Here is a 27997-nt window from a genome sequence, read left to right on the forward strand (position 1 = left end):
GAAAAACCAATAAACAAATTTATTTGGAAGGGCAGTGTGCACCGAATAGCTAAAAATAATTTGAGAAAGAAAAACGAAGTGGGAGGTCTCAAACTACCTGAATTTAAAGTGTATTATGAAGCTACAGTGGTCAAAACAGCATGGTACTGGCATAAAGATAGATATACTGACCCATGGAATCAAATAGAATGTTCAGAAAAAGACCCTCTCATCTATGGACAAATGATCTTTGATAAGGTGGTCACACCAACCTACCTGGGACAGAACACCCTCTTCAGTAAATTGTGTTTGGAGAACTGGATATCATATGCAAAAGAATGAAAGAGAATCCAAATCTCACACTCTATACAAAATTAACTCAAAATGGATCAAAGACCTAGATATTGGAGCTAAGACCATAAAACTTTTAGAAGAAAATGTAGGGAAATATTTTATAAACCTTGTCATTGGAGGTGGTTTCCTAGAACTTACATCCAAACCACGAATGTTGAAAAGAGAAATTGATAAGTGGGAATGCCTCAAAATTAAGCACTTTTGTGCATCAAAGAAATATGTCAGGAAAGTAAAAAGGCAGCCTATGCAATGGGAAACAATATTTGGAAACCACATATCAGATAAGGGTTTAGTATCCAGGATATACAAAGAGATTCTTCAACTCAACACAAAAAGACAAACAACCCAATTAAAAAATGCGCGAAAGATATGAAAAGACACTTCTCAGAAGAGGAAATACAAATGGCTAAAAGGCACACTGGGTATTAGGGAAATGCAAATCAAAACCACAATGATATATCATCTGACACCCACTAGAATGACCATTATCAAAAATGCAGAAACAAGTGCTGGACAGGATGTGGAGAAAGGCACACTTATCCACTGTTCATGGAAATGTAAAATGGTACAACTGCTCTGGAAGGCAGTTTGGTGGTTCCTCAGGAAGCTAAGTATAGAATTGCCATATGATCCAGCAATCCCATTACTAGGTATATATTCAGAGGAACTGAAGGCAAGGACACAGACATTTGCACACTGATGTTTATAGCATTATTTACAATTGCCAAGAGATGGAAACAGCCTAACAAGCTGTGGTATATACATATGATGGAATATTATATAGCTGTAAGACAGAATAAAGTCATAAAACATGTAACAACATGGATGAAACCTGAGGACATTATCCTGAGTGAAATTAGCCAAAAACAAAAGGACAAATATGGTATGGTTTCATTAATATGAAGTAACATAAATGAGTGAACTTTGAGAGTTGATGTTAAGAACACAGGTTATCAGGGGATACAAATAGGGTAGAGAATGGGCATTGGGTGCTGAAGGAGTATAGACTGTGCAACAGGACTGATTGTAAAAAAAAATCAGAAATGGATAGCACAATACTACCTGATTGTAGCACAATAATATAAGTACAATGAGTGAAACTGAATGTGAGTATGATTGAGGGAGAAGAGCTAGGAGCACATTCCAATCCAGAAGGAAAGATAGAGGGTAAAGACTGAGATGGTACAACTTAGGAATGCCAAGAGTAGACAATAATGACTATTAAATGTACAAATAAAAAATGTTTTTGCATGAGGGAGAACAAATGAATATCAACATTGTAATCCATTGAAAATGGATGGTATACAGGAAAAAGTACATCAATGCAAGCTAGGGTCTATAGTCAACAGTAAGATTGTAATATGCTTCCATTGAATGTAACAAAGGTATTATGCCAAAACTAAATGGCAACAGGTGGGTGTTATGGGGGAAGGGGTATCGATTCTTAGCAGAAGAAAAGGAAACGTCTTCATATAGATTATGGTGGTGGAGTCATGTCTATTTACTTAGGTTGGACTGTATGATGTATGAATAAAACTGTTTAAAAATGAACAGAGGGAAACAAGTGCTAGAGAAAATGCAGAGAATAAGATGTACCTATTCACTGTCAGTAGGGAAACTGAGAGGTATAGCCTCTTAGAGGGCAGTGCGGTGGCTTCACAGGAGGCTAGGAGTGGGGTTACCATACGATCCTAAAACCCCATTGCTCCATATATACCTGGAGGAACTGAGTGTGGGGACATGAATGGACATTTGTGCACTGGTGTTTATGGCAGCAGTGTTTGTGATTCACAATGGATGGAGATGGCCTAAAGGTACAACAACTGAAGAACAGAAGGGGGAACTATGATGTATACATACAATGGATTACTGAGCAGCTGCAAGAAGGAATGAAGTTGTGAGGCATGCAACTAAGGTGAATGAAACTTAAGGACTGTATGTTGAATGAAATGTCAGAAACAAAAAGACAAGTATTATTATGCCTCATTCATATGGACTAACTATAATATAAAAACTGGGTAAACTGAATTTGAGAGCATAGTTTATCAGGTTGCGGCCTATTGTAAAGGGTCCTAGATTGTAAGCTCTTATAGTAGTCACACATATTTAGGAGTTGTAACTGTTATTTCTAAATTCTGAGATACTGAGCTGTGTGTTTATAGCCTGGTTGCTCCCAGAAACTTTGTTGGTTCTCTTGGGGTGATTCTTAGGCATAATTATAAGTAGGCTTAGCCTATCCTTTGCAGGAATAAGTTTCATAGGAGTGAACCTCAAGATTGAGGGCTCAACCTGTTAATTTGTTTGTCCTTCCTGCTTGCAAGAATATCAGGAATTCTCCAAATGGGGAAGTATTAGAGTATTTATGTGACACCTGAGACTGTGAGTTAGAGCTCTGAAACTATGAAAGTCAGCACTAGCCCATACAGGAACTGTTTAAAAAATTTGAAAAAGGGATTAGATTTCGACTAGAGATATAAATGAGTTTGATCTTGATAGGACTGGGGTAGATTAAAAAACAGGATAAAGGATGACATCATCTTTATTTTAAAAGTTTAACTACTGTGTGAGACCAAAGGGAGAGATCTTTATTTGGTGAAAAATTTATATTTTGGGTAGTACATTACCTAATTTAACTTGTATGGTCAGTTTAGATGAACACTGTAAAACATGGAATCTTGAATAGGGTGTGAGATCTTGTTAGTTTGTTAGGTGAGTGTGATGACCCAAAATATTTCAGAGTTATTTGAGCAGTAAATAAAGAAGTCTTTGCAAAGTTCCCTTGGGGAACTGGGGAGAAAGGAGGAATATTCAGCTTCCTCATTTGGAGAATTCCTGATATTCTTGCAAGCAGTAGGGACAAAACACATTAATAGGCCAAGCCCCCATCTTAGGCTTCGACTCTATGAAACTTATTCCTGCAACAGATAAGCAAAGCCTACTTGTAATTGTGCCTAAGAGTCACCCCAAGAGAATCTCTTTTGTTGCTCAACTGTGGCCTCTTTCTCCAAGCCAAAACTTGGCAGGTGAACTCACTGCCTTCCCCACTATGTGGGACATGACTCCCAGGGGTGTAAATCTCTCTGGCAACGTAGGACAGAACTCCCAGGATTCACTGGGACCCAGCGTCATGGGAATAAGAAAGCCTTCTTGACCACAAAGGGGAAGAGAAAAATCAAAAAGGGGAAGAGAGAAATGAGACAAAATAAACTTTCATTGGCTAAAAGATTTCAAACAGAGTGGAAAGGTTAAACCGGAGGTTATTCTTGCATTATATAGATACCCCTTTTTAGTTTATGGTGTACTGGAGTGGCTGGAGGGAAGTACCTGAAACTGTTGAACTATGTTTTGTAGCCTTGATTCTTGAAGACGATTGTACAATGATACAGCTTTTTATCAATGTTGGAAATAGTGCAAGGCTAAGGGAATAAGGAAAAGTGCATCTGTAACATAGTAAATTGTTTTAGAGATCAAGATTTTAGAAGTGCTGGAAGATGTTGGATGACTAAATTGAGGTAGAAGAACAGTTTGAAGGAAAACAACCACCACCACCACCAAAACCCTGAAACTTCAAGCCCCATTCTGAAAACTGTTATGAGGATTCACTGGGATTTAAGTACCAAAAATTAAATCTCAATTAACAGATTTATTAAATATTCACTTTGATCTCAGATATGTCCTTCAGTTTCACTCAAAACATTTAAAAAAAATAAATTTGTAATGGCATTGGTTACCACCGCTGTACATACCATGTGTACACTAGAGGCCAAAAGCCCACAACAATGAAAATCAATCTTTAATACATATGAAGAATCTAAGAGAATATATCTCACCTCTAATTTCTGGTTCAAGTTGCTCATTTCAAATGGTATTTCTTCTTTGAGTTGTGGTAATTCTTTTCGGTGAATTTTGTTTTGTTTCATGTGGTGTAATCTCAGTTTTTCAAAGCTATTTGTGAGCTTGGAAAACTGTAAATAATAGAGAATTCAAACATTTTACTATTATCAGTTATTTCTAACTTGATTTCTTATGTACTTCTTTGAAAATTTAAGTCATAATTAGAAAATGCAGTGAAGCTTAAATGTTCCAATTAGTGAAGATAGAACCAGTTATTAAAACTAAATTATTGAAGCTGAACACGATTCAACCTTCATGTAAATCTGGGACTTCATTAACTGCACTATTAAACAATGATTCACTTAATAAGTGTTAGTTCAGTTTTGTTTTAACTATATGTAGCAAAGCGTACAGTTTTTAAAAAAATGATTTTTTCTTACTTTTATTTAGTGCCATCTTGTGTTGATAATTTTTAATTTTAGTAATTAATCTGTGAAAAACCAATTTATATTTTAATGAAGAAAACCTAACATTTAATTTAAAACAGATAAATTTAAATACCAATAATTTTTATAAATAATGCTCTTATTTTTCCATTTCTTATTTTATCTTCAAATAATAGATTAGGTACAGCATAGTATATCAACATCTGTGAGGAAATTTCTATATAGCTATTTTCATTTTTTTAAGCTTTTTTTTTTAAATAGTTGTAGATTCACAGAAAGCTGCAGAGATATTACAGAGAGGTCCTTGTGTTACTGCTACTCATTTTTTTTGCAATATAGTTATACAATCATTATCAAAGATCAGAATTACTGGATTACAGTTCAACAACTTCAGGTATTTCCTTCTGGCTATTCTAAACACTAGACTGTAAAAACAAGTATCTACATAACAAATCAGTAACAAGTATCTACATAACAAATCAGTAGTCATAGTCATTTATTAAATCCTAATTTCTCAGTTACACCTCCTCCCTCTCATTTAATCTTTCTCTCAGTCTTCATGGATATCTGGGCAATAACAATTTTTTTTTTTTTTTTTTTTTACATGGGCAGGCACCGGGAACCGAACCCGGGTCCTTGGGCATGGCAGGCAAGCATTCTTACCTGCTGAGCCACCGTGGCCCGCCCGGCAATAGCTATTTTAACTTCTTCATTCTGGAAAGGGGTGTTGACCTTATGGGGTGGAGGAATGAACCTGGCTGTTCTTGGTGACACTGGTACCTCTAGGTTTCAGGACTTATCTGGCTTAGGTTCAATCTGGATAACTTAAGCTTCTGAGAAATAAACTTACTAAGGAAAACTAGGGTTTTAAGAATACTGTTGGTTGGGGCATGGTGTACTGTGGTAGTTTGAAAGATCTGGCTAAAGATCGCATAAGAGTAAACTCCAGAATGCCCTCTCAACTCTATTTGAAATCTCTTAGCCACTGAAACTTTATTTTGTTCCATTTCTTTCCCCTCTTTTTGTCATTCTCAATACCATAATGCCAGGGCCAGGCTTATACCTGAGAGTCATGCCCCACATTGCCAGGGAGACTTACACCCCTGGGAATCATGTCCCATGTAGGGGGAGGGTAGTGAGTTTATTTGCATAATTTATATTCAGGTATCCAGTTGTCTGTAAAGTATTAGTTGAAAAGACTATTCTTTCTCCATTGGATTATATACTGGCACCATTCCTGCTTTCTTTTGATTAATACTTGTATACTATACCTTTTTCCATCCTTTAATTTTCAACTTACTTATATCATTATATATGAAATGATTTCTGGATGAAAGTATATATTTGGGTCATTTTAAAAATCTGCTCTGTCTTTTAATTGGTGTATTTAGACATTTACCTTTAATGTAATTATTGATATGTTAGGGCTTCAGTCTGCCATCTTATTTTTGTTTTCTGTTTGTTCTCTGTTTTTGGTTTCTGTTTTCATTTTCTTGCCTTCCCCTGGGTTACTAGAACATTTTGTAGAATTCAATTTTAATTTACTTATAGTCTTTTAAGTAAATTTCTTTATATAGCTTTTATCAATAATTATACAGCTTTTTCAGTTGTTGCTCTACGTATTAAGTCATATATACATAACGTATCACAGCCTACTGGTGTCATCATTTTCCCAGTTCAAATGAGGTATAGAAAACTTACTGTTCTTTATGTCCTTTTACACTGCCCCATTTATAACTATTTTAAGAATTTCCTGTACATACATTGAGAACCACATTAGACAGTTATAATTTTTTGCTTTGTGTTGTATATAACTTCTAAAATTCAGAAGGAAAAGGAACATCTATTGCATTTACCCATGTTTATACTCTTTACAGTGTTCTTTCTTCCTTCCAGATATCCCAGGATTCCTTCTTTATCATTTCCTTCTGTTTAGAGAACTTCCTTTAGCCCAGTCTTCTAGGGAGGTAAGCTGGCGACAAATTCTCTTGGTTTTTCTTCAATTGAAAATATCTTGGTTTCCCCTTTATTCTGAAAAATATTGTCACTGCATAGAAATTTGGGTTGACAATTTTGCTCTTTCAGCGTGTGAAAAATGCTGTATTGCTTCCTTCTGGCCTTCATGGCTTCTAATGAGAAATCTGCTGTCATCTGTTTAATTGCTTTTCCCCTATGGGTAAGGAATTGTTTTTCTCTCATTGCTCCCAAGATATTTTCTTTGTCTTTAGTTTTTCAGAAGTTTGACTATGATGTATCATAATGTGGATTTCTTTGGGTTTATCCTGTTTGGTGTTTGCTTGGCTTCTTGAATTTATAGGTTTGTGTCTTTTGCCAAATTTTAGAAGTTTTCAGCCATTCTTTTTTTAATAGGTGAATTTTTTTGCATCTTTAAAATCACATATAGGTCTGGCATCTTGTTTCCATTGCTGTATAACACTTAGGTCTTATACATCAGTCTGCTGAACTGTTCCTTTTTCAAAAACATGCTTACCATCCCCCAATTTTCTTATATTTTTGTTTTAACTGTTGTGCCTTGCTGAATCAAAACAAGGCCTGGGAGGGATAGGGGTGCCTCATTACTGCTTCTCACATGGTCTCCGGTGACACCATAGTTGGGGTATTATATTACCAACTGGTGGCGGTGAACATCCTCCTCTCCACTAGATATTTTTTGATATCACCCCAGAGAAGAGAAGAGGTTGCTTTTACCATTGGGTGGATGTTGAAGCCCAGGTTCATTACATGATCTCCACTGATGACATGGGCTGGAGAGGGCTTTGTTAGCTTCTGCTGGGGATGAAAGTCCCACCTCCCCATGGGGCCATCTCTGACCTCACCCTGGTGGTTGTAGTGTATATATTTGCAAGCAGGGAGGCTACCTTGATATAGGGTGATAACAGTGGAACTCTTAGCTTTCCACTCAGCCTTTGCTGATAGGGTGTGGAGCTGCCATTTTTTTCTGTGATTTTTGGCTGGAGTAGAGCAATTACTGACTCAATGTGTTCTGCTTGTTATGCTGCCCTCTTCCTGGTCCTTTGGCTAAAGAAAGCCAGATGTCATTAAGGCTTTTTTTTTTGTCTGCCTCTGTTGGCATGTCTAAGTTCCAGCTTTCCCAGTACCCAGGCTAGAATATAGGGAGGCGAAAAGAAAATCCCGGGAATGTACTACCATCTCACTGCTGGATCCCAAAGTTCCTAGCTAGTCTTCATCTTCTCTTCACCTTTCAGAGTCTTCTTATGTTATTTCATAAATAATGTCAAAGGTTTTTAGCTGTACTTAGAGGAAGAGGGAAAAGTATATCTACTCAGTCTTTGCAGAAGTGGAAGTCTCATATGCTGTTCTTTTTTTAAATTATAGTTTTATAGTGGTTGGAAGAAAAAGAAAATAGCTCCTTTTAAAAAGGAAGAAATTTCTGCAAGAAAGCTGTGACAAAATTCAAGGCAGACTGTAGCAAGATATATCCTTAAGATGTTTTACAAAAATAAAATTGTAAATAAAAAAGAAATTTCAAAGGATTTAGCAGAGTGAGCCAGCAAAAACAAAAGCATGTTTGCCACAGTATACCATTTCTGTGTAGATAAAAATGACATATTACTAGATTGTATGCAAACAAAGCCAAAAGCATAGTGCTCTCTTTCACCCTCCCTAACTATAATTCTCTCCCTCATTCTCTTCCTTCCTTTTAACCATAGAGGGGAGAAAAAGAGAAAAGCAGGGAATTTCAGTGGAAGAAGGTGGCAGGTCTCTCAACAATAATGTAGTGTTTCCAAAGTGTATTCTGTGGAACATCTTTTACGGTAGGATTCAGTTTAAAAAATAAAAAAGGTTTCCATGGTGAAACAGTTTGGAAAATGATGGATTAATCAGGTTAAATGGGTTTCTTCAATTGCAAGACTTCTCAGAGTCTGTAGTATGCTAATATGTATTGTGAACCCCCAGGAGCAGAGAAAGAATAAACAGCATTTCCAAACCTCTAAGTGTTAATGTTCCACAGAACAAATTTTTGTGAAATTGCCATAAAGATATTGTTGGTCAGCACTGAAAACCAGTCAGCAGCAAACTATCAAATGGCAAGGATTCATACATTAATTGACTGTTCAGCATCTGTAAACAAAGTCCCATACTTTTTAATAAAAGAAATGAAAAAAAGAAAAAGAAAAAAATTAAAAATTTGGTAAGCAGTGACTGAACTAGTTAAATGTAATTTAGAGATGGTACTTCTCTCTGGGTTTCTTTAATATTTCCGTACCTACTCCAGATTGAGGTTTCTTTGTTTATATTCCAGAAATTATAATGATTAAATATTTATTTACTGTAGTTATTGTAGTGAGAGATGTATCTTTATAGAAAAAGGTTGATTAACGCAAGTATTTGTAATGCCTGGAGTCACAAGAGGAAAATTTATATGATTCATATTCCAAGCTAACATCTAGTGGTAGTTACCTGAATTGCAGGCAAAATGTCCAAGTAGACTTTGAGCTAGTGTTTTAATACCATAATCATTAAATGGCATCGTAGTCTTCAGATTCCAATCTGAAGGATGGAATGAATCCCATCCCTAAAAAGGTACTTAAGTAGGGGATTAAGTATTTTTGCACTTCTTTAACTAGATTGTTATAAAGTAGAATTTCATAAACAACCCATATTTCTCCTTTATTTATTTACTAGGTGTTCTAGTTTGCTAGCTGCTGGAATGCAACACACCAGAGATGGATTGGCTTTTAATAAAAGGGGATTTATTTTGTTGGTTCTTCAGGGGAAAGGCAGCTAACTTTCCACTGAGGTTCTTTCTTACGTGGAAGGCACAAGATGGTCTCTGCTGGTCTTCTCTCCAGGCCCCTGGGTTCCAACAACTTTCCCTGGGGTGACTTCTTTCTGCATCTCCAAAGGCCTGGGCTGAGCTGCTAGTGCTGAGATGAGGAATGCCGAGCTGCTTAGGCTGTGCTACTTGGCGCTCTCTCATTTAAGCACCAGCCAATTAAGTTACTCATTGCAGCAGACACGCCTTCTAACTGACTGCAGACGTAATTAGCAACAGATGAGGTTCACATAACGTTGGCTTATGTCTGCAGCAATAAGACTAGGTATGCTCACCTGGCCAAGCTGACAACTGAATCTAACTAACACACTAGGTTCAGCAGAGATAGAGCCTGTACTAGGTTAAAGATGCTTAAGATGATTACTTCCCTATGAGCTATCCATGACAGGGAGAGAAGCCTTTTTGGTTGCTAGCATAGTGGGGGGATATAGGGAGAAATAAGAAAGAAATTAACATCCTTCTTATTAAATATTCAGAAGCACGTTATTATTTATAAAACATCTCCACCTGCAATAAAGTAATAAAGACTAGTTTTGTTTAGATTATCTATTTCAAAGTAGCTTCCATATTTTAGACTACCATTGAATAATTGGCATCCCTATTAGGGACTGATAAATAAAATAAAAGTTATTTTTTCACACTGCTAATTATTATCATTTAAATAATCCACAAGTCTCTTGAGGACATAGAAAGCTGTTAGTTGAGTACTAATGCTAACAGTTAAAAACATAATACTGACAATTCAGTAAAAGAGACAAAATTAATACGTCAAAAACAATGACAGGGCGAACATACAACCTATAATCAAAATAGGCAAATTTTTGCTTGTATTAAAAATACATTTTTAATACAATAAATTTAACACATAAAATTAACACAATTTTATTGATCAACAACACCCATCAAAACTTGTGATATTACACTGTAATCAATTTTCTTACTTGGGATTTTAAGGTTTGAAGCTGTCCTTCATAATTCTGAGTCATGGCTAAATTACATTTTTCCAGATTATCCAGTTTTTGACGAAGTAACCCCACCTGCATTAAGAATAAAATTTAATTTTGCTTCTTCTAAATTTGACAAAATCAGAAAATGTGCAAAAGAGGAGTGTAATTCAAATAAAACCTCTGTACCAAGCCAAGAGTAAATATTTGTTCTGCAGTTCTTAAAATAAGCTATTAATAATTAAACTCACAAAAACCAAACCTTGCTAGCACTATTCCATTGGGTACAAGTTATGACAGTACTATGTGGATGTTTAACAAAAGATCCTTTTCTTGATCAGATTTTAAATGGAGATTTAGAATTTGCTCTGCATTATCTCCCTCAGGCAAAACCTCTACCAAGGTACTTCGGCTTTTAGTTTTTTTAAGGCCTCACTGCCTTCAATGGGAACTCTGCTGTAGTAGTACTATGGAATAATTGTTACATTTTTATAAGAACTAACATTTTAAAAAGAAAAATTTTCAAAAACAGTTCTTAAGGAGTTGGCTTATAGAATTTGCCTGCTTAAAATACAGGTGAGGCACCTGTTTCCACATCTGTGTCATTACAGGTACAGAAGTGAGAGAATAGTCCCTGACGACAGGCCTTGGCTGTGAAGGTAAACCAGAATGAAGAACTTAACTGTGGATCCCAAGTTCCACTGAGAAGCAATAAAGGTAGGAAAATGGCTAATGAACAAGTTAACTGAAGATATTTTTTCTATTTGATTAAAAAACATTTCTCTTGAGCCTTGCCCAAAAGAAAAATTCAAAGACAAAAAATCTCTAACAGATAAAGCATACAGTTTTCCTGAGAGCACTTGTACAATCCCCCGTTTGGCAGTAAACAGCCTAGAAGGAGCTGAGGGGACTCCTCTTAAGTGGGTGCCCCAAGTAAACACAGACACTTTTATCCTTTGTCTTCACATCTCACTTCTGGTAGGAAATATTTTCCTAGCCGATTAGAAGAGACAAATGCTCCTTGTCCAAAGACACAGCTCTGATGGCTAAGTCTTTGTTACTGTAGCCGTGAGAACACCTATATTTTTGCTTGCAAACAGTATGTCATATATATAGTAAATGTTTACCTTTCTCAATAGAATTGACATTTTATGACTAACTACATCACGAAAACTATGGATTTAGGTTTTGATGGACAATTATTTGATAGAACACATTTAACATACTATTTGCTGATATAATTCAAACTATAAATGCTGTCTTTTCTAGGTACCTAGTGAGATGTATGTATAATGAAAAGTGGTTTCTAGTAGCATAAATACTATTTTTAAGAGTCAGAGGAATTAACAGTTTATTAACACATGTATTCAGTACCTCTTGACCTTTCTGTTCCAAACAAGTTTGTGCATTCGCCAGTTCTTGATCCCGAAGATCTAATCGTGCCTCTAAAGCCCGCATCTTCCTTTCCCAATCCAATTTTTTATTGCTTACCATGATATCAATTTGTTCCATTAATTCCTGAAGCTCAGCCTCACAAGGAGAAGCTCTGGCAAATGTAGAAAAGTAAAATACATTAAAAAATAAATGTGAGGGTAAGAAAAATTATTATGCTGGTCCAAATAATTTGATTATTTCCTCAAATTGTTCAATTATTTAAACAAAGAAATTTGAAAGCTAGAGGTCAGTTTTTGTTTTATTAAAACTAAAAGCTAATTTCAGAACTAATGGTGTATATACACTAGGCTATTCTAGGGAAAATGCAAACTTTGAAAAAAATAGCAAGACAGCTTAAAGATTAATGCTCTTACATGTAAATATACACGGACATATATATATATCATAACTTGAGGAGGTTTGACCAGGTGAACTGGGACTTTAATTGTGGTTGGCAAGAGTAGAAAAGTAAGCCTGGGCTAGGCAGGACCAGATTCAAGTATATGTCATGGTCAGGTTCATGTGTCAACTTGGCCAAGTGGTGGTTGGGCAAGTGCTGACTTGTCTGTTGCGATGAGGACATTTCATAGAATTAAATCATGAGCAGGTCAGCTGCATCCACAGCTGATTCCATTTGTAATCAGCCAAAGGGGCGTGTCTTCTGCAATGAGTGATGCTTAGGCTAATCACTGAAAGCCTTATAAGGAGGATTCAGAAGCGACAGGCTCTTCCTGTTTCGGCTGGTGAGCCCCTCCTGTGGAGTTCGTCCAGACCCTCCATTAGAAATGTCGGCTTCACAGCCTACTCTGCAGATTTTGGACTCTGCGTTCCTGTGGTCACATGAGACACTTTTATGAATTTTATATTTGCAAGTGTTCCCTGTTGATTCTGTTTCTCTAGAGAACCCTAACTAATACATCAGACTATGTAGGCTAACTTGGCCTGGTCTGGCTGGTATCAGTTTGGAAGGAATGATCAGGCAGGTGGGGCGCACAGTGTAAATCTTTAGATATCGGAGATTGTATTAGGCTGATTGGTGGTGATCTCGGGTCCTCGATCTAAAAAGGTCCCCTGTGTTTGAAAGAAGACCTATGGCAATGGCTAGAATTTTAGGGACTGGGAACTGGTAAGAAGCTAGATTGCTGGATGCTCCCACAGCAAGATTCTGTGTCAAAAAAGCTGAAATATTCCCGAGGGACCTGGCATAAGTCCAGTCATTCAGATGGGATAAACAGAAAGATATTAGATCTTAAGGCTTAAGCCTAAGGAGCACACAGATTTCCAGATTAGAAAGTTATTTCATCATCCACTCAGTGATGGTGATGGGGCTTCTAATATATTTTTATAGCTGGGAGGAGGGCAGGAGGGAGAGGCAGGTGCAAAATGTCATTTCCTACATTTAGTTACACTGAATCAGAATTTTAGTGCTAATTATGGATCATTTAGCATTTAAAAAAAAACTGAGGCCCAGAGAAGTCCAAGTTCACACAGCTAATTAGTGGAAGAGCCAGAACTAATCTTATATAGCATCTTATATAGATGCTAGGCAGCTGCTTCCCATCTTATATTTCTTCCTGTGTACTACACAGAAAAAGATATGGTGTTTTGAAGAAGAATGTGCTTGAAAAACACAGCACACATTTTCTCCACTGCAATAGAGCTAGAAGCAGGTGTTAAAACACAATGAATTCAGAATTTCCAGAATCTCTCCCTAAAACACACAGAACCAATCTCAACAGGGGATGTCTCTTTGAGTAGTTTATTGAACAGCAGACTCGCGGGTCTTAACATCAGAGGTTTTAGGTACACAGTGCCATTCTGAAGTCTTCTCCTAGTATTCCTGGTACAAGGTACATAGGCTTTCAATTTTACTTAAAACCCAAAACACATCTGAAGAAAGAAAGGACTAATTCCTCTATAAATATCTTGATTGAATTTTAATTAGAGTTATGATATGAGGAAAAAGAACAGAACTATGGCCTGGTGTTTTCATATGATTTTCTCTTTTTCATAACAATATATCTCATCCTTTATGGCAAATGCATTTTATCTACTTTTTTCTGATAGTTGTAAGCTCTGAAAGAAAAAGCACTATATTATATCAGTCCCATTAATCACTATCTTACCAGAGCCTACCACTGTGCCCCAGCACATAGTAGATGTTCAATAAATCTTTGAAGAATGAGAAATTGAGTTATTTGCACTCCTACCTCCTTGGCATGGAAGAATGCAACATACCAATGGAATGAAAACATAGGCCTAGAATGTGGGCATAGTGTCCGCTACTAAATTAATATTGTTAAATAAATGAAGGCATTGTTTATGTCCTGGATATAACTATGTCATGCAAAAGTTAGAATCTTAGACTTTCAGGGTAGAAAGAATCTTAAAAGTCATCCAGTCCCATTACACATCCAGTGTTTGCATTCTGTCTACAAATGTTTCTAAGGGAATCATTTATCAAACCCCAATTATAAAATTCAGTAGATCCAGGACAGAGCTCTTGATTCTGCATCAGTAACAAAAAAAATTGGGGGTGATTCTGATGCATGCTAATATTTGTGATCAAATAGATAAAATGTATTTACCATAAAGGATGAGATATATTGTACAACTTTGTGGGTCAGGGTTTTTCTGATAGCGTAAACTCTGAAAGAAAAAGGACTATATTATATCAGTCCCATTAATCACTATCTTACCAGAGCCTACCACAGTGCCAAGAGGTTGTCCAGCCTAGGTCTGAACTCTTCCATTAATAGGTAATACTATCTGAGATCGCATCTAGATAGCTATGCATTCTTTATAATGAATTGGAAGGCTTTTTTTGTTCCATCCATTTGTCCTAATTTAATCCCTTGGAACCATTTAGAACAAATGCCTTTTCAACGTTGTTGACGTTTAAATACTTAAATACACTTATCAATGTACTTCCTGTTTCTTTTCTGAGTCTTCTCGATGTCCAATATAAATGGATAATGACCAGACCATATACAACAAGGGAACTCTGACCCACAATGCTGTAACAAACAGTCAGGAAGCCAAACTACAACCTCTGCAGCAATCATCCCAGAATAGTCAGGACTTGGTCAGTGACTTAAAGTTTCTCTAACCTTTGCCCCCCCCCCCCACTTCCATTTTGGGACCAGCCAGAGAAAGCTAAATATGCTCCCAAACCAGTCAGATAAGATGCCTGCTTCTAGTTAGCCCCCTCCAGCTTCTATGCAGAACACATGTGGAGCCTTCCCTTTTGTTCACTCTAAAGCTTTCCCCACTACCTCACCTGCCTTTGAGTGTCTGCCAAACATAAGTCATGAGGACTGGCTCCTTTGTTACAGCAAGTTCATTTTCATTTGGGTGGTCTTCATTTATTTCCACAAATATTTTATTTCCTTCAGTTGCTCCTAGGGATCCTTTTATTTCCCCCACCAGTTATACTCAGTACCTAGTACACTGCCTGGCAAACACTAGGTGTTTAATATATACTTGTTGAATGAATGAATGACTATGGTAAGATTTTTTAGGCCATCCATAATACTGGTGGTGGCTCTCCTCTGAACAAGTTCCTTTTCGTCAATTTCCTTCTTGAAATGTAGTATTCAGAACTTAATATCATAGGTGTGGCCTAACCAGCTCAGAAAAAGATTCTCATATACCATTTCAAGATGAGTTTATTCTTGTCTAAAAACCTTATCCTTTTTCATACATGCTACAGGTGAGATACCTATTCACTATTTTGTGTTTTAGTTCTTCTGGTGGAGATCCAAGGGCATGCAGCGCTTTACATTTATCTTTGCTAAATTTCATCTTGATAGTTTCAGCCTTTCAATATAGGTCTTTATATAAATATTCATTAGTAACTGCTATCCACTATGTGTGTTACTGAGAAAATAGAGATGCAAGACCAATTCCCTGCATGTAGAGAGAGACTTGCTATGCAGGCAGACACTATATGAGACTGATGAATAAATGAAGGCTATTTTAGGAATAGACTTGGAGTGTGTGAGCTATCATGGAAGTCTTCCTAAAGGAGGTAATTTCTGATTTACATTTTGGGATCCTGTTTCTGTCAGAGAATATATTCATTATGCCTCCCAGTTTTGTGTCATCTGCAGATTTGATAAACATTACCTGTCCTATATTTTTTCATAAAAGTCATTGGTAAAATCACATAAAGGACAGAGTAGAGTATAGAGTCCTATGGCATTCCACTTTTAAGCCCTTAGAGTGACAGTGATCCATTGATTATTTCTTTGATTATAATCAGGTCCTAATCCATTTAATTTAACCTTGCATCTTTTTATTTCTTTCCCCCCATAATACCATGAAAAGCCTGTAAAATATCATGCCAAAAGCCAAATACACCTCGATTATGTTTCCTTGATGCAGCAGTATATTAACCCTGGGAAAGAAGATGGTCTAGTATGAAGTCTTGAGGGCCACTGCTTCCTTTTTGGGTGCTCCCAAATCATGGATAATCTCTTTCAATATTACCTAATGATGGTGGACTTATACAGAAAAGGCAGGGTTTAACAAACAAATATGATTGCTGAATCATTACATATTTTTTAGTCTCTAGTATCTTAGAGCAGCTAGAAGTAAAATTGCAGAATTGTAACCCATATCAAACTCTGAAATCTGTTCTATAACTAATTGTGAGGTGCTTTGAAATTTATTGCTTTACTGGATATATATTATTTTTCACATAAAAAAAGTTGATTGTGATGATAAAAAAATTCCTTCTAGCCTCCTATATTCTGGAGCAGCTAGAAGGAAAAATCTGAGAGAATCGTATGGTAGCCCATTGCAAATTCTGGGATCTGTCTATAGCTACGTATTGAAGAGTGCTTTGAAAACTATTGCTTTTTTCTTTCTTTGTTTTATATATATGTTATATTATACAATAAAAAAGTTAAAAAATTATTACCTAAGATTTAGTCAAATTCAGTCTTACATAAAACTCAAATTTCTGTCAAACTGTTATTCCTTTTCAAATTTAACTGTTTAATCTTCTAATGTAGCTTCTGATCATCACAGTTTCTCAGAGGTAATTAATAGGATTTAAGCTGTATCACTAGCATTAATATTGCTCCTAAATCTAGTGAATATTAAAATAAAATACAAAAGGCTTGGGTTAGCCTCTTTCACATAGTTGGACACTAAGGTTATTTACATTGTCATTTCTGGCTTGTGTCAAATTCTGACCAATATGATGCAAAGTACTTACTTTCCCAAACTTCCTCTCATGGATCCTCAAAGCATCCCCATATGTAGGTATTATTATCCCAATTTTTCATAACTTGATTGAGAAACTGAAAAACAAATCCTTTGAGTCTTTGAGCTTTGGAAACTGGTTGGATTGTGTCTGATACACAGTTACTTAAAGACATACAAACCCTGGCCTTTAGTATTAGGTTTAGCCTTAAGAGCAATTCATAAGACAAGGATTCTGGGGTCAGGCTAGTGGTTTAAATGCATTAAGTCAGAAGGAAGATGGGCATACTGATTGCTGCAAGGTGGCAAGACCAGTCTGGGGAGCCCAGAATCAAAATATCAGGATACCAAATTTGGAGATTAAGAGAGAGCAACGTAGAAAGCCGATGACATAAAAGGTGGTAGTCAGGGTGGGTGTTTTGGGAGAGAGCAGGAAAATGGAGGAGAGAGGGTCACATGTGAAGTAAGAGGAGGGGGTAAGATGCATGCATGTTCTGGGGGTAGCTTAGAGCAAGTTTTGTGGCTGCACCAAAGTTCTTTAATATCTGGACTTATAAACTGGTTCTTAAAAGGGCAGATCTTTATCAAACAGATAGCTATGATGACCCTATAATTTGTAATACAAATTGGGACATTTACATTTATCTTTGTTAAATTTCATCTTGATAGTTTCAGCCTTTCAATATAGGTCTTTAAATAAATATTCATTAGTAACTGCTACCCACTATGTGCGTTACTGAGAAAATAGAGATGCGAGACCAATTCCCTGCATGTAGAGAGAGACTTGCAATGCAGGGACATTCTGAAAGAAAAAGTGGCAATACTAATAATTATGCCAGGACAAGAAGTATAAACAATGAATGCTCTGGGCAAACTGGTTTAAGGTGTCAGCCCAATTAGAAAATAGAGGTGGCTAAACAGGTTTGTAAGAAAGAAGAGTGAGTTCAATTTGGGACAAGTGAGACGTCTGAATAGAAATGGGCCTGGAACTTGGGAAAGAGATATGGGGGTTGGAGAGACAGATATAGAACTCATCATGGAGATAGCGGAGACAGAGGGGAGAGGAAAGTAAAGGAGAGGGGAGGAGAGGGAGAAAAGACTTTTTCATGTAATATGGAATAGTCTAAAAAATGAGTTTCTAAATGGCTGATGAGCAATTCTGTTAGGTCTCAACTTTTGCAAACTATTTTAATGGAACTTTATTAACTAAGATAAATAAACATGTAACATATCTTAGAATGAGTTCCAAATATAATTTAATGATTCTAAGGTGGCTTACAGACCCTATTCTGCAAATCAAATACTGTAGCACACCACAGACATAAATAGGACTCAATGGGAGAGACTCCAAGAGAAGTTCTGGAACCCATTTTCCTAGATATGTCTGTGATGTCAGTGTGGTCTTTAAGTGATTCTCTCTCCTAAAATAGTAAAGTGAAATATTTATTACTTTATGACTTTTAGGTCATGGTTTCATGGTTACCTTTGTTTAAAATTAATTATTGGATCATAGGTCAAACTAACTTTTCCTCAAGCATTTTCTTGTCTTCCAGAAAATGTTATTTACTGACATCATTAGTGTTTGCTGATTTAGCAGCATTAAAAATGCCTGTTTTTACTGCATAATTGAGATGGTGTTTTACATTCATTCCATTCTTCTCTCTTGTTTGCAATAAGCTTAATGCTAGCATGCGAAGGAGGAATAAACCTCACTATTCCAAGAAAGTGCGTTTAAAAGTACTTACACAGGCGTATCGTAAAGCCTTCACTATAATCATCAAAAGAAGATACTTAGGGAAATAAAATGCAATGTCATTGCCTCCAACTCCCTAACAATATTTAATTTTTATCTGAATTCTACACAATACAAATGTAAAATTGCAGTTTTATGTTTAAAAAAAGAGTGAAACTACAAATGTAAAATCTTCAGCTTTTTTGTTAAAATATCTACATTGTAGATCAACTTCTCTTGAACTTTTTTCTATAAGACATTTTCATTTTCCAAATAACTTTTCACATTCTGAATAACATCTTGTTCACAGATTGAATGAGGCATGAGGCAAGAAGACTGAAATATTACCACACACTAACCATCTTGCTCCTCGGTGATTTTTATGTTATCTAAAAATACAAATATCTTCACAATCCTCACAAACTTATCTATCTGAAATATTATTTCATGTTAATGCATACAAACATGAAACAATTAATAGTAAACAAATTAAGGCAATGCATTAGCTTGGGTTCTGTAAACCAGTTTCTAGGATAATTAAAATTCCCTCTTGCAAAAAGTTCTAATTGATGAGAGAGTGCAGTGTTAAGTACTAAGGATGGTCATTCAAGATGCTTTTTCTATTTAAACCTAGAGCCACTTTAGGAACCAGTTGTTTCACTGGATCCTAAAAGGGAAGAATTAGGCAAGCATTGATAAAATCTGTTTTTCCAATATAGAAGTGTCATGGTTAGGGACAGGTGTCAACTTGGCCAAGTTGTGGTACCTGTTCATCTGATTGGGCAAGCGCTGGCCTGTCTGTTGCTGGCCTGTCTGTTGACATTTCATAGGATTAGGTCATGATCTTGTCAGCTACATCCACAGCTGATTCCATTTGTAATCGGCCAAAGGGGAGTGTCTTCTGCAATTAGTGATGCTAAATCCAATCATGGGAAGCCTTTTAAGGAGGACTCAGAGGAGACAGGTCGCATTCCTGCTTTGGCTGGTGAGCCTCTCCTGTGGAGTTCATCCAGGCCATCCATTGGAGTCATCGGCTTCGCAGCCTGCCCTGTGGATTTTGGACTCTGCATTCCTACGGTCACGTGAGACACTTTCATAAATTTTATATTTGCAAGTGTTCCCTGTTGATTCTGTTTCTCTAGAGAACCCTAACTAATACAAGAAGCTTTTTAGGAAATATTTCCTGAATGTCGGAAATTTCTAAATGAAGGTTCTAATGCCAGTTTGTTCTTGTAACTTTTAAATCCGTATCTGCAGCCTGCATACTGAACTCCAGAATTCAACATTCAAATACCTGTTCAACAATGACATTTCCATAGGACATCTAAGAAGCATTTCAGATTTCACATACTCACATGACTACCAGCTCTATGAACTTTCCTTACATCCTTTAATTGGCACCACTGCTCCCAGTTTCTTAAGACAAGAACCCTGCATGATCTAGATTTGTATTTCCTTCAAACACCAAGTCTTGTTGGCACTACCTCCAATATAGGTCCTAAATTCTGACCACTTCTCACCATATCCAGTGATAAAACTCTGATCTGAATCATCCTTACCACTTTTCTGCCTCCATTCTTACACCTTGTGTGGCTAGGTGCCTACCCAATGTTCATTCTTCCTTTCATCATGTTACCAGAACTCTGACATTACTCAGAGTGGCAATGTATCAAGCTAATAAAACTATATTTCCCAGTCTCTGCTGGAGCTAGGCACGGCCATGTAACAAAGTCTGGCCCTGAAACATAAGTGGAAGTTGCTATTTAAAAGAGGGCTGCAGCAGGTGCTGTCAGCGCCCTACACATTCCTCATGTTTACCACTTCAGTGTGCATGGGCCTGAGTTCCAGTGGTCAGAACCTGCATTTATTCGCTGTGACTTTCTCTTGTCATTGGAATCTGCTTTGCCACCTGGGTAATAGGCCAGAAGTAAAACAAATTTGGTGCCCTCCCAGGAGCAGCCTTCAGCCAATGACTGTTGGTTATTGGTATAAAAATGCTCACCTGCTCCCTTGGTTGGGCTACTCTTGAGGTATGTGCTTTAGAGTGCTAGAGTCTTCCCATCAGAATTTAACTGCAGTCACTGACAGTGGTAGTTGGTTTGATAACCTGCCCTTCCTTGTTTCACTTTCTCATTCCAAAATATGGTAGGTTGAAAAACAGATGCCCAAAGACATCAATTAGTTCATATCCCTGGAATCTGTAAATATTACCATATTTATAAAACGGTTTTGCATAAATTAAGGATCTTGAGATGGGAAGCTATCCTGAATTTTCTGGGTAGGCCCTAAATGCAATCACATGTGTCCTTATAAGAGGGAGGCTGAGGAGATTTGACACACAGAGGAGAAGGTGATGTAAAGATGAAATAGAGAGAGAGACTTGAAGATGTTGGCCTTGAACATTGGTATGATATGGCCACAAGCCAAGGAATGCCAGCAGCCACCAGAAACTGGAAGAGGTGAGGAATGGATTTCTTCCCTAGATACTCCAGAGGGAGTATGGCCCTGCTGATAACTTGATATTGGCCTACTGATTTCAGACTTCTGAACACCAAAACCGTGAAAGAATAAAGTTCTAGAGTTTTAAATCACCAAGTTTGTGGTAATTTATTTCAGCAGCCATAGGAAACTAATCACCAAACTCTCATCTCCCAAATAAATTACTTATAGCCAAATCTTTGTTTTGGGACCAATTTTCACAGGAACACAAAATAAGACTGCTGGCATGCAGTCTTGTTTTTTTTTTACCCATTGCCCTTCTTCTGCTCCTTTCCTGGAAGGCAGGTGTGATGTGGAGTTGGTTTAGCCATCATGAACCATAAGATGACCATAAATAATAAAGCTGCATACTGAGGGTGGTGATGCAGAAGGATGCATCTTCTGTGGAAATATACCCAGTCATCACTATTTTGACCCTTACCACTCTTATCCAAACCACTGTTATCTCCCATCTCTGTTATTGCAACAGCTTAGCTTGTCTGTCTTTTCTACCCTTGCCCTCTGTGCTGGTTTGAAAGGAAGTGTGCCCCCTAAGAAAAGCCATGTTTTAATATAAATCCCATTTCGTAAAGGAAGAATAATCTCTATTCAATACTGTATGTTTGAAACTGTAATGAGATCATCTCCCTGGTTGATGTGATTTAGTTAAGAATGGTTGTTAAACTGGATTAGGGGATGACATGTCTCCACCCATTTGAGTGGGTCTTGATTAGTTTCTGAAGTCCTATAAAAGAGGAAACATTTTGGAGAATGAGAGATTCAGAGAGATTCAGAGAGAGCAGAGAACGCTGCAGCACCAGGAAGCAGAGAGTCCACCAGCCAGCGACCTTTGGAGATGAAGAAGGAAAACACCTCCCGGGGAGCTTCATGAAACAGGAAGCCAGGAGACAAAGCTAGCAGATGACACCGTATTCGCCATGTGCCCTTCCAGCTGAGAGAGAAGCCCTGACTGTGTTCGCCATGTGCCGTCTCACTTGAGAGAGAGACCCTGAAGTTCATCGGCCTTCTTGAACCAAGGTATCTTTCCCTGGATGCCTTAGATTGGACATTTCTATAGACTTGTTTTAATTGGGACATTTTCTCGGCCTTAGAACTGTAAACCAGCAACTCATTAAATTCCCCTTTTTAAAAGCCATTCCGTTTCTGGTATATTGCATTCCAGCAGCTAGCAAACCAGAACACCCTCCCATGGCCTATTATTCACATAGCAACCAGTGATCCTTTTATGCTTGAGTCAGAATGTCACTCCTTTGTTCAAAGCCCTCCCGTGACTTCCTATTTTATACAATGAAGTACAAAGTCTTTAAGAAGGTCTCTAGGGCCCTTTGTGATCAGACCCCATTTGCCTCTCTGATCTCACCTCCTACCACTTTCTCCCTTGCTTCCGCTGCTCTAACCACACTGGCTTCCTTTGCTGTTCCTTGAAAATACCATGTGTGCTCCTGCCTCACAACCTTTGCTTGTACTGTTTCCTCTGCCTGGAATACTGTTCCCTAGGATACATCTATGCCTCAGTCCCTCACTTTCTTTAGGTATTTCTTCAAATGTCACTTTATCAGATTTACTTTGAAGCCCTCTATTCCCATAACCTGCTTAACTATTCTTTATAGTAGTTATTATTTCCCTATAATATATAATTGATCAATCTGTTATAATCTATCTACTCCTGCTAGATTGTAAGTACCATGACGTCCCTGATGGCTTTGTAGAGACACTGTATCAACCAGAACTGCCCACCTCCAGAAAAATAAACACCCTAATTTTGTTTAAGCCACTGTTTAGTTGGGTTTTCAGTTACTTGCAGCCAAAAGCAAGATAGCTTCCCATTGCTGTTTGCCATCCTGCAAGCTAAAGTGATTCTCTCAAAGTTTGAATTCAAATCCTGTCACTCCATTGCTTAAAACTCCTCAATACGTTCCCACTACAATTAGAATAAAACCCAAACTCCTTACCATAGCATACGAAGCCCTAAAGCAATCTAGCCGGACCAATTTCTCTGGCCAAATCAAAGGCAGGAAAGGGCAGAGTCATTGGTGGCTTTATTTAACTCATTTTCATTCAACCTATGGATCAAGGCCCTTTCCAGAGAGAACTGATATAGCTGAAAAGGCCACGGTCTATCACTAAGAAGGCAAAGGCCTACTTTCTTTCCCTTAATTTTACACATCTTTTTTTAATAATAGTTTCCTGATTCCTGTTTTTTTTAAACAAATTTTAGTTTTAGAGCAGTTTTAAGTTTATAGAAACACTGCACAAAAGAAAGTAGAGTTCCCACATTCCCTTCCCCACCCTCCAGTTTCCTCTATTCACATCTTATGTTAGTGATACATTTGTTACAATTAATGAATCAGTGCTGATACATTAATATTAACTAGAGTCTGTTGTTTACATTACAGTTCACTCTTTATGTTGTACAGTAATGGGTTTTGACAAATGCATATGGATCTACTTCCTGGTCATGCTATCTCTCTGGACCTTCTGACTCCAGGAAATAAAGAATTTATACAAGTGGCTTCAGTTAGGGCTGCCAAGAATAAAAAGAAGACCATATAAGCCCTCTGGGTAGGAAGCAGTCTATTAAGAGAGTCTGCCTTCTAATTGTTGGAGGCATGGAAGAAATGGGAATATGGCACAGTTCATATGCTCTTATCCCAGAAAAGTCAAAGGAAAAGACTGCATCAGAAAAAATACCTGAGTTAAATGTGGAGAAGTAACGAAGAGGGAGCTTAGGCCAGAAGCCAAGAAGTAAAAGAAGTATCATGGCCAGAAGGAAGAAAATCCCTAAAGATCAGCATTGGGGAAACCAGTGAATAATAAATACCATAACAGAAGTGAAAAGACAAGAACAGAAATGAGGAGAGCATACAGAACTTCCAGAGGGGGTTTTAGGGACAAGCAGGAAAATGAGTCACCAAGGCAACACAGTTCAGTGAGCCCCTAACATTGAGCTAGTGTACCTGGAAGCCAAGGATATCTTCTGAGTATTCCTTCCCTGTACCCTGGATCTGTTATCCTTCCTCATAAAGAGGTCTCCTGCCTTCTGTACTGGCCCTGACAGTGACATTATAGAGAACACTTGCCTTCTCTGAGATTTCTCAAGGTTAGTTGTGATGATATTTGTAAAGTTCCTTGATATTTTTAAAGCATTACTCAAGCATAAGATAGTATCATAATGCCTTGCACACAGCAGATACTCAATGTGTGTGTGTATATATATATTCAGTGAATTTTTTTTTAATTATAAAAATATTTTTAAATTTTGAAATAAATATACATTAACTGCAAGTTGTAAAGATAGGTCCTGTATGCTCTTCACCCAGCTTCCCACAATGGTTACATTATATATAACTATAGTATAGTACAAAATCAGGAATATTACTTAAGTACAATGTGTGTGTGTGCTGTTATGCAATTTTGTCCCATGTATATATATTTTCATTTAGCAACCATTGCAATCAAGATACAGAACTATTTCATCATTACAAAGACCTCCCTTGTGCTACCTCTTTATACTCGTATCCATTCCTCTTATTGCCATTATCCCTTACCCCTGGCAACAACCAATCTGTTTTCCATCTCTATAATTTCATCATTTATATGACCTTTGAGATTGGTTTTTTTCCATTCAATATAATGCCTTTCAGATCAATCCAATTTGTTACTGGATCAATAGTTTGTTCCTTTTTATTATCGAGTAGTATTCCATGGAATAGATGTACCACAGCTTCTTTGACCATTTATCTGTTGAGGGACATTTTGGTTATTTCCAGTTTGGGGATATTATGAATAAAACTGCCAGAAAATACCACATATAGGTTTTTGTGGACCTAAGTTTTCATTTTTCTTGAATAAATCGTCTAGGAGTACAACTGCTTGGTCATATGATAAGCATATGTTTAGTTCTTTTAAGAAATTCTTAAACAATTTTCTGGAGGGGCTATACCATTCTATATGGGTACCAGTAATGTATGAAAGATGCGGTCTCAACGTATCTTTGCCAGAATTTGGTATTGTAACTTTAAATTTAGCTGTTCTATTGGGAGTGTGCAGTGATATATCATTGGCTCTTCATGTCTTTGGCCCAATTTCTAATCAAGTTGTTTCCTTACTGTTGAGTTGGTTTTTTTTTTTTTTTTGGTTTTTTTTGGATTTTTAACTTTTTTTATTGTATAGTATAACATATATACAAAGCAGAGAAATAAAAAATCAATAGTTTTCAAAGCACTCTTCAACAAGTAGTTACAGGACAGATCCCAGAGTTTATCATGGGCTACCATATGATCCTCTCAGATTTTTCCTTCTAGCTGCTCCAGAATATAGGAGGCCAGATGGCTTAAATATTTTTTATAATCACAATTGACTTTTTTCTTTCTTTTCTTGCAAAAAATAACATATATACAAAAAAGCTGTACATTTCAAAGCACAACACCTCAATTAGTTACAGACAGAACATATTTCAGAGTTTCACATGGGTTATAATTTCATGATTTTAGGTTTTTACTTCTAGCTACTCTAAAATACTGGAGACTAAAAGAGATATCAATCTAATGATTCAGGATTCGTATTTATTTGTTAAATCCTATCTTCTCTGTATAACTCCACCATCACCTTTGATCTTTCCATTCCTTTCTTTAGAGGTGTTTGGGCATGGCCATTCTAAATTTTTCATATTGGAAGGGTCTGTCACTAATATGCGCTAGGGAGATGGAACTATCTGATGTTCTGGAGAGACTGGCAAGGTTTCAGGACATATCTGGACCAGGGTCACATCTGGAGACTGTAGGTTTCTGGAAAGTTACTCTAGTGCATGGAACTCTTGTGGAATCTTATATATTGCCCTAGGTGTTCTTTAGGATTGGCTGGAATGGTTCTGGTTGGATAGCAGGTTATGTTAAGTAGCAAGGTTTAACTGAAGCTTGCATAAGAGCAACCTCCAGAGTAGCCTCTCAACTCTATTTGAACCCTCTCTGCCACTGATACCTTATTAATTACACTTCTTTTCCCCCTTTCGGTCAGGATGGAATTGTTGATCCCATGGTGCCAAGTCTGGATTCATCGCTTGGAGTCATCTCCCATATTTCCAGGGAGACTTTCACCCATGGGTGTCATGTCCCATGTAGGGAAGAGGGCAATGATTTCACTTGTAGAGTTGGGCTTAGAGAGACTGAGACTACATCTGAGCAACAAAAGAGGTCCTCCAAAAGTAACTCTTAGGCATGCCTATAAGTAGTTGAAGCTTCTCTGCTACCTACATAAGCTTCACAAGCATAAGCTTCATGATCAAGGGCATGGCCTATTGATTTGGGTGCCCCTAAAGTTTGACACAGTATCAGGGGATTCCCTGATGGTAAGGTTTAATAGTTCCATATTCTTTCTCCCATCCCACAGGGGACTTTGCCAATACATTTTTATTATCTGCTTAATATACTCTAAGATGTATCCAGGCATTACAATAATCTATACAGGATTAAAGGACCTCTTTCTTATTCTGTGCTCCCTATGTTTCAGTTGTTCAAATGAGCTATACAGATAGGTTGAGTTAGATTATGCACTACAGAAGATATCAGTTCCAGAGCAAATAAAACTTTCTTCCATTACTCTCAGGAGTATGTGTGCTTCTAAAATATAGATACTGTCTTCCTTACCCCTATGTTCCGAATTACTTTAACCCCAAACTGTTCGGCTTGGTTCTTAGTTAGACACAAAAGGATAGATACTGTATGAGTCCCCTTTTATGACCAGCATAAAGGTATAATCAGAGTCTCATAATACAGAATATAGGTGACTTAGAGATATATAGAAGCTAGAGATGGGTGAACCGTTAGCTAATGAGTTTGAACTCCAATGTAAGGAAATAGACAGGAGTGGAGGTGGTTCTCTAGTGGGTCTATAAGTAATATTACCATATTGAAGATCAACAACATTGAAAGTCCACTCCAGACTTAATGTGTCTGCTTTTCTAGGCCCCTGTTTTCTTATATGCATTTTCTAAAAGTGACCGTACCATTCTTTTTCTTTTGTTTCTGGCTTATTATGCCTCTTCAAATGTCCCACATGTTCATTCACATCATTGCGTGCCTCACAACTATGTTCGTTTTGGTAGCAGCACAATCTTTGTTCATAAGTATATACCATCGTTCACCAATTTAATTCTCCATCAGTGCATCCTTCAGCTACCTGCATTCATTAGGCTTCAGGTAGAAGGCCCAAAGTCCACAGTCGATCAACATTCTCAATTTTAGATAATTTCATTGTTCCCAAGTGTTCTAGTTAGTTAGCTGCCAGAATGCAATATACCAGAAATAGAATGGCTTTTTAAAAGGGGAATTTAATAAGTTGCTAGTTTACAGTTCTAAGGCTGAGAAAATGTCCCAATTAAAACAAGTCTATAGAAATGTCCAATCAAAGGCATCCAGGGAAGAATACCTTGGTTCAAGAAGGCCGATGAAGTTCGAGGTTTCTCTCTCAAGTGAGAAGGCATGTGGCGAACACAGTCAGGGCTTTTCTCTCAGCTGGAAGGGCACATGGCGAACATGGTATCATCATCTGCTAGCTTTTCTCTCCTGGCTTCTGGTTTCATGAAGCTCCCCGGGAGGCATTTTCCTTCTTCATCTCCAAAGGTCGCTGGCTGGTGGACTTCAGCTTCTCATGGCTATGTCATTCTGCTCTGCTCTCTCTGAATCTCCCATTCTCCAAAATGTTTTCCCTTTTATAGGACTCCAATAAACCAATCAAGACCCACTCA

The 27997-nt window shown here is 37.3% G+C and overlaps 1 protein-coding gene and 1 long non-coding RNA gene across 7 annotated transcripts in view; one reads left to right on the plus strand and one right to left on the minus strand.

Moving 5' to 3' along the window:
* The window catches only part of DEUP1 (deuterosome assembly protein 1), a 107966-nt gene that overhangs the window by 65756 nt on the left and 14213 nt on the right, over nt 1-27997 (minus strand). For 4 of the 5 annotated variants that reach the window (XM_077113286.1, XM_077113285.1, XM_077113283.1 and 1 more), the window contains exons 3-5: nt 11751-11922; nt 10374-10469; nt 4164-4298 (exon numbers count right to left, since the gene is read on the minus strand). In XM_077113286.1, the coding sequence (XP_076969401.1) occupies nt 4164-4298; nt 10374-10469; nt 11751-11922 (403 nt within the window). Of the gene's footprint in view, nt 1-4163; nt 4299-10373; nt 10470-11750; nt 11923-17034; nt 17120-27997 lie in introns of all 5 variants that reach the window. The other variant, XM_077113287.1, reaches the window with a different exon arrangement.
* The window catches only part of LOC143644368 (uncharacterized), a 66944-nt gene that overhangs the window by 26566 nt on the left and 12381 nt on the right, over nt 1-27997 (plus strand). Inside the window, exons 2-3 of one of the 2 annotated variants that reach the window (XR_013156650.1) lie at nt 6510-6580; nt 10988-11093. This is a non-coding gene — a long non-coding RNA (uncharacterized LOC143644368). Of the gene's footprint in view, nt 1-6509; nt 6581-10673; nt 10780-10987; nt 11094-27997 lie in introns of those variants that run through there. The other variant, XR_013156651.1, reaches the window with a different exon arrangement.

The sequence above is a fragment of the Tamandua tetradactyla genome, chromosome 8, assembly GCF_023851605.1.
Source record: "Tamandua tetradactyla isolate mTamTet1 chromosome 8, mTamTet1.pri, whole genome shotgun sequence".
NCBI lineage: Eukaryota > Metazoa > Chordata > Mammalia > Pilosa > Myrmecophagidae > Tamandua > Tamandua tetradactyla.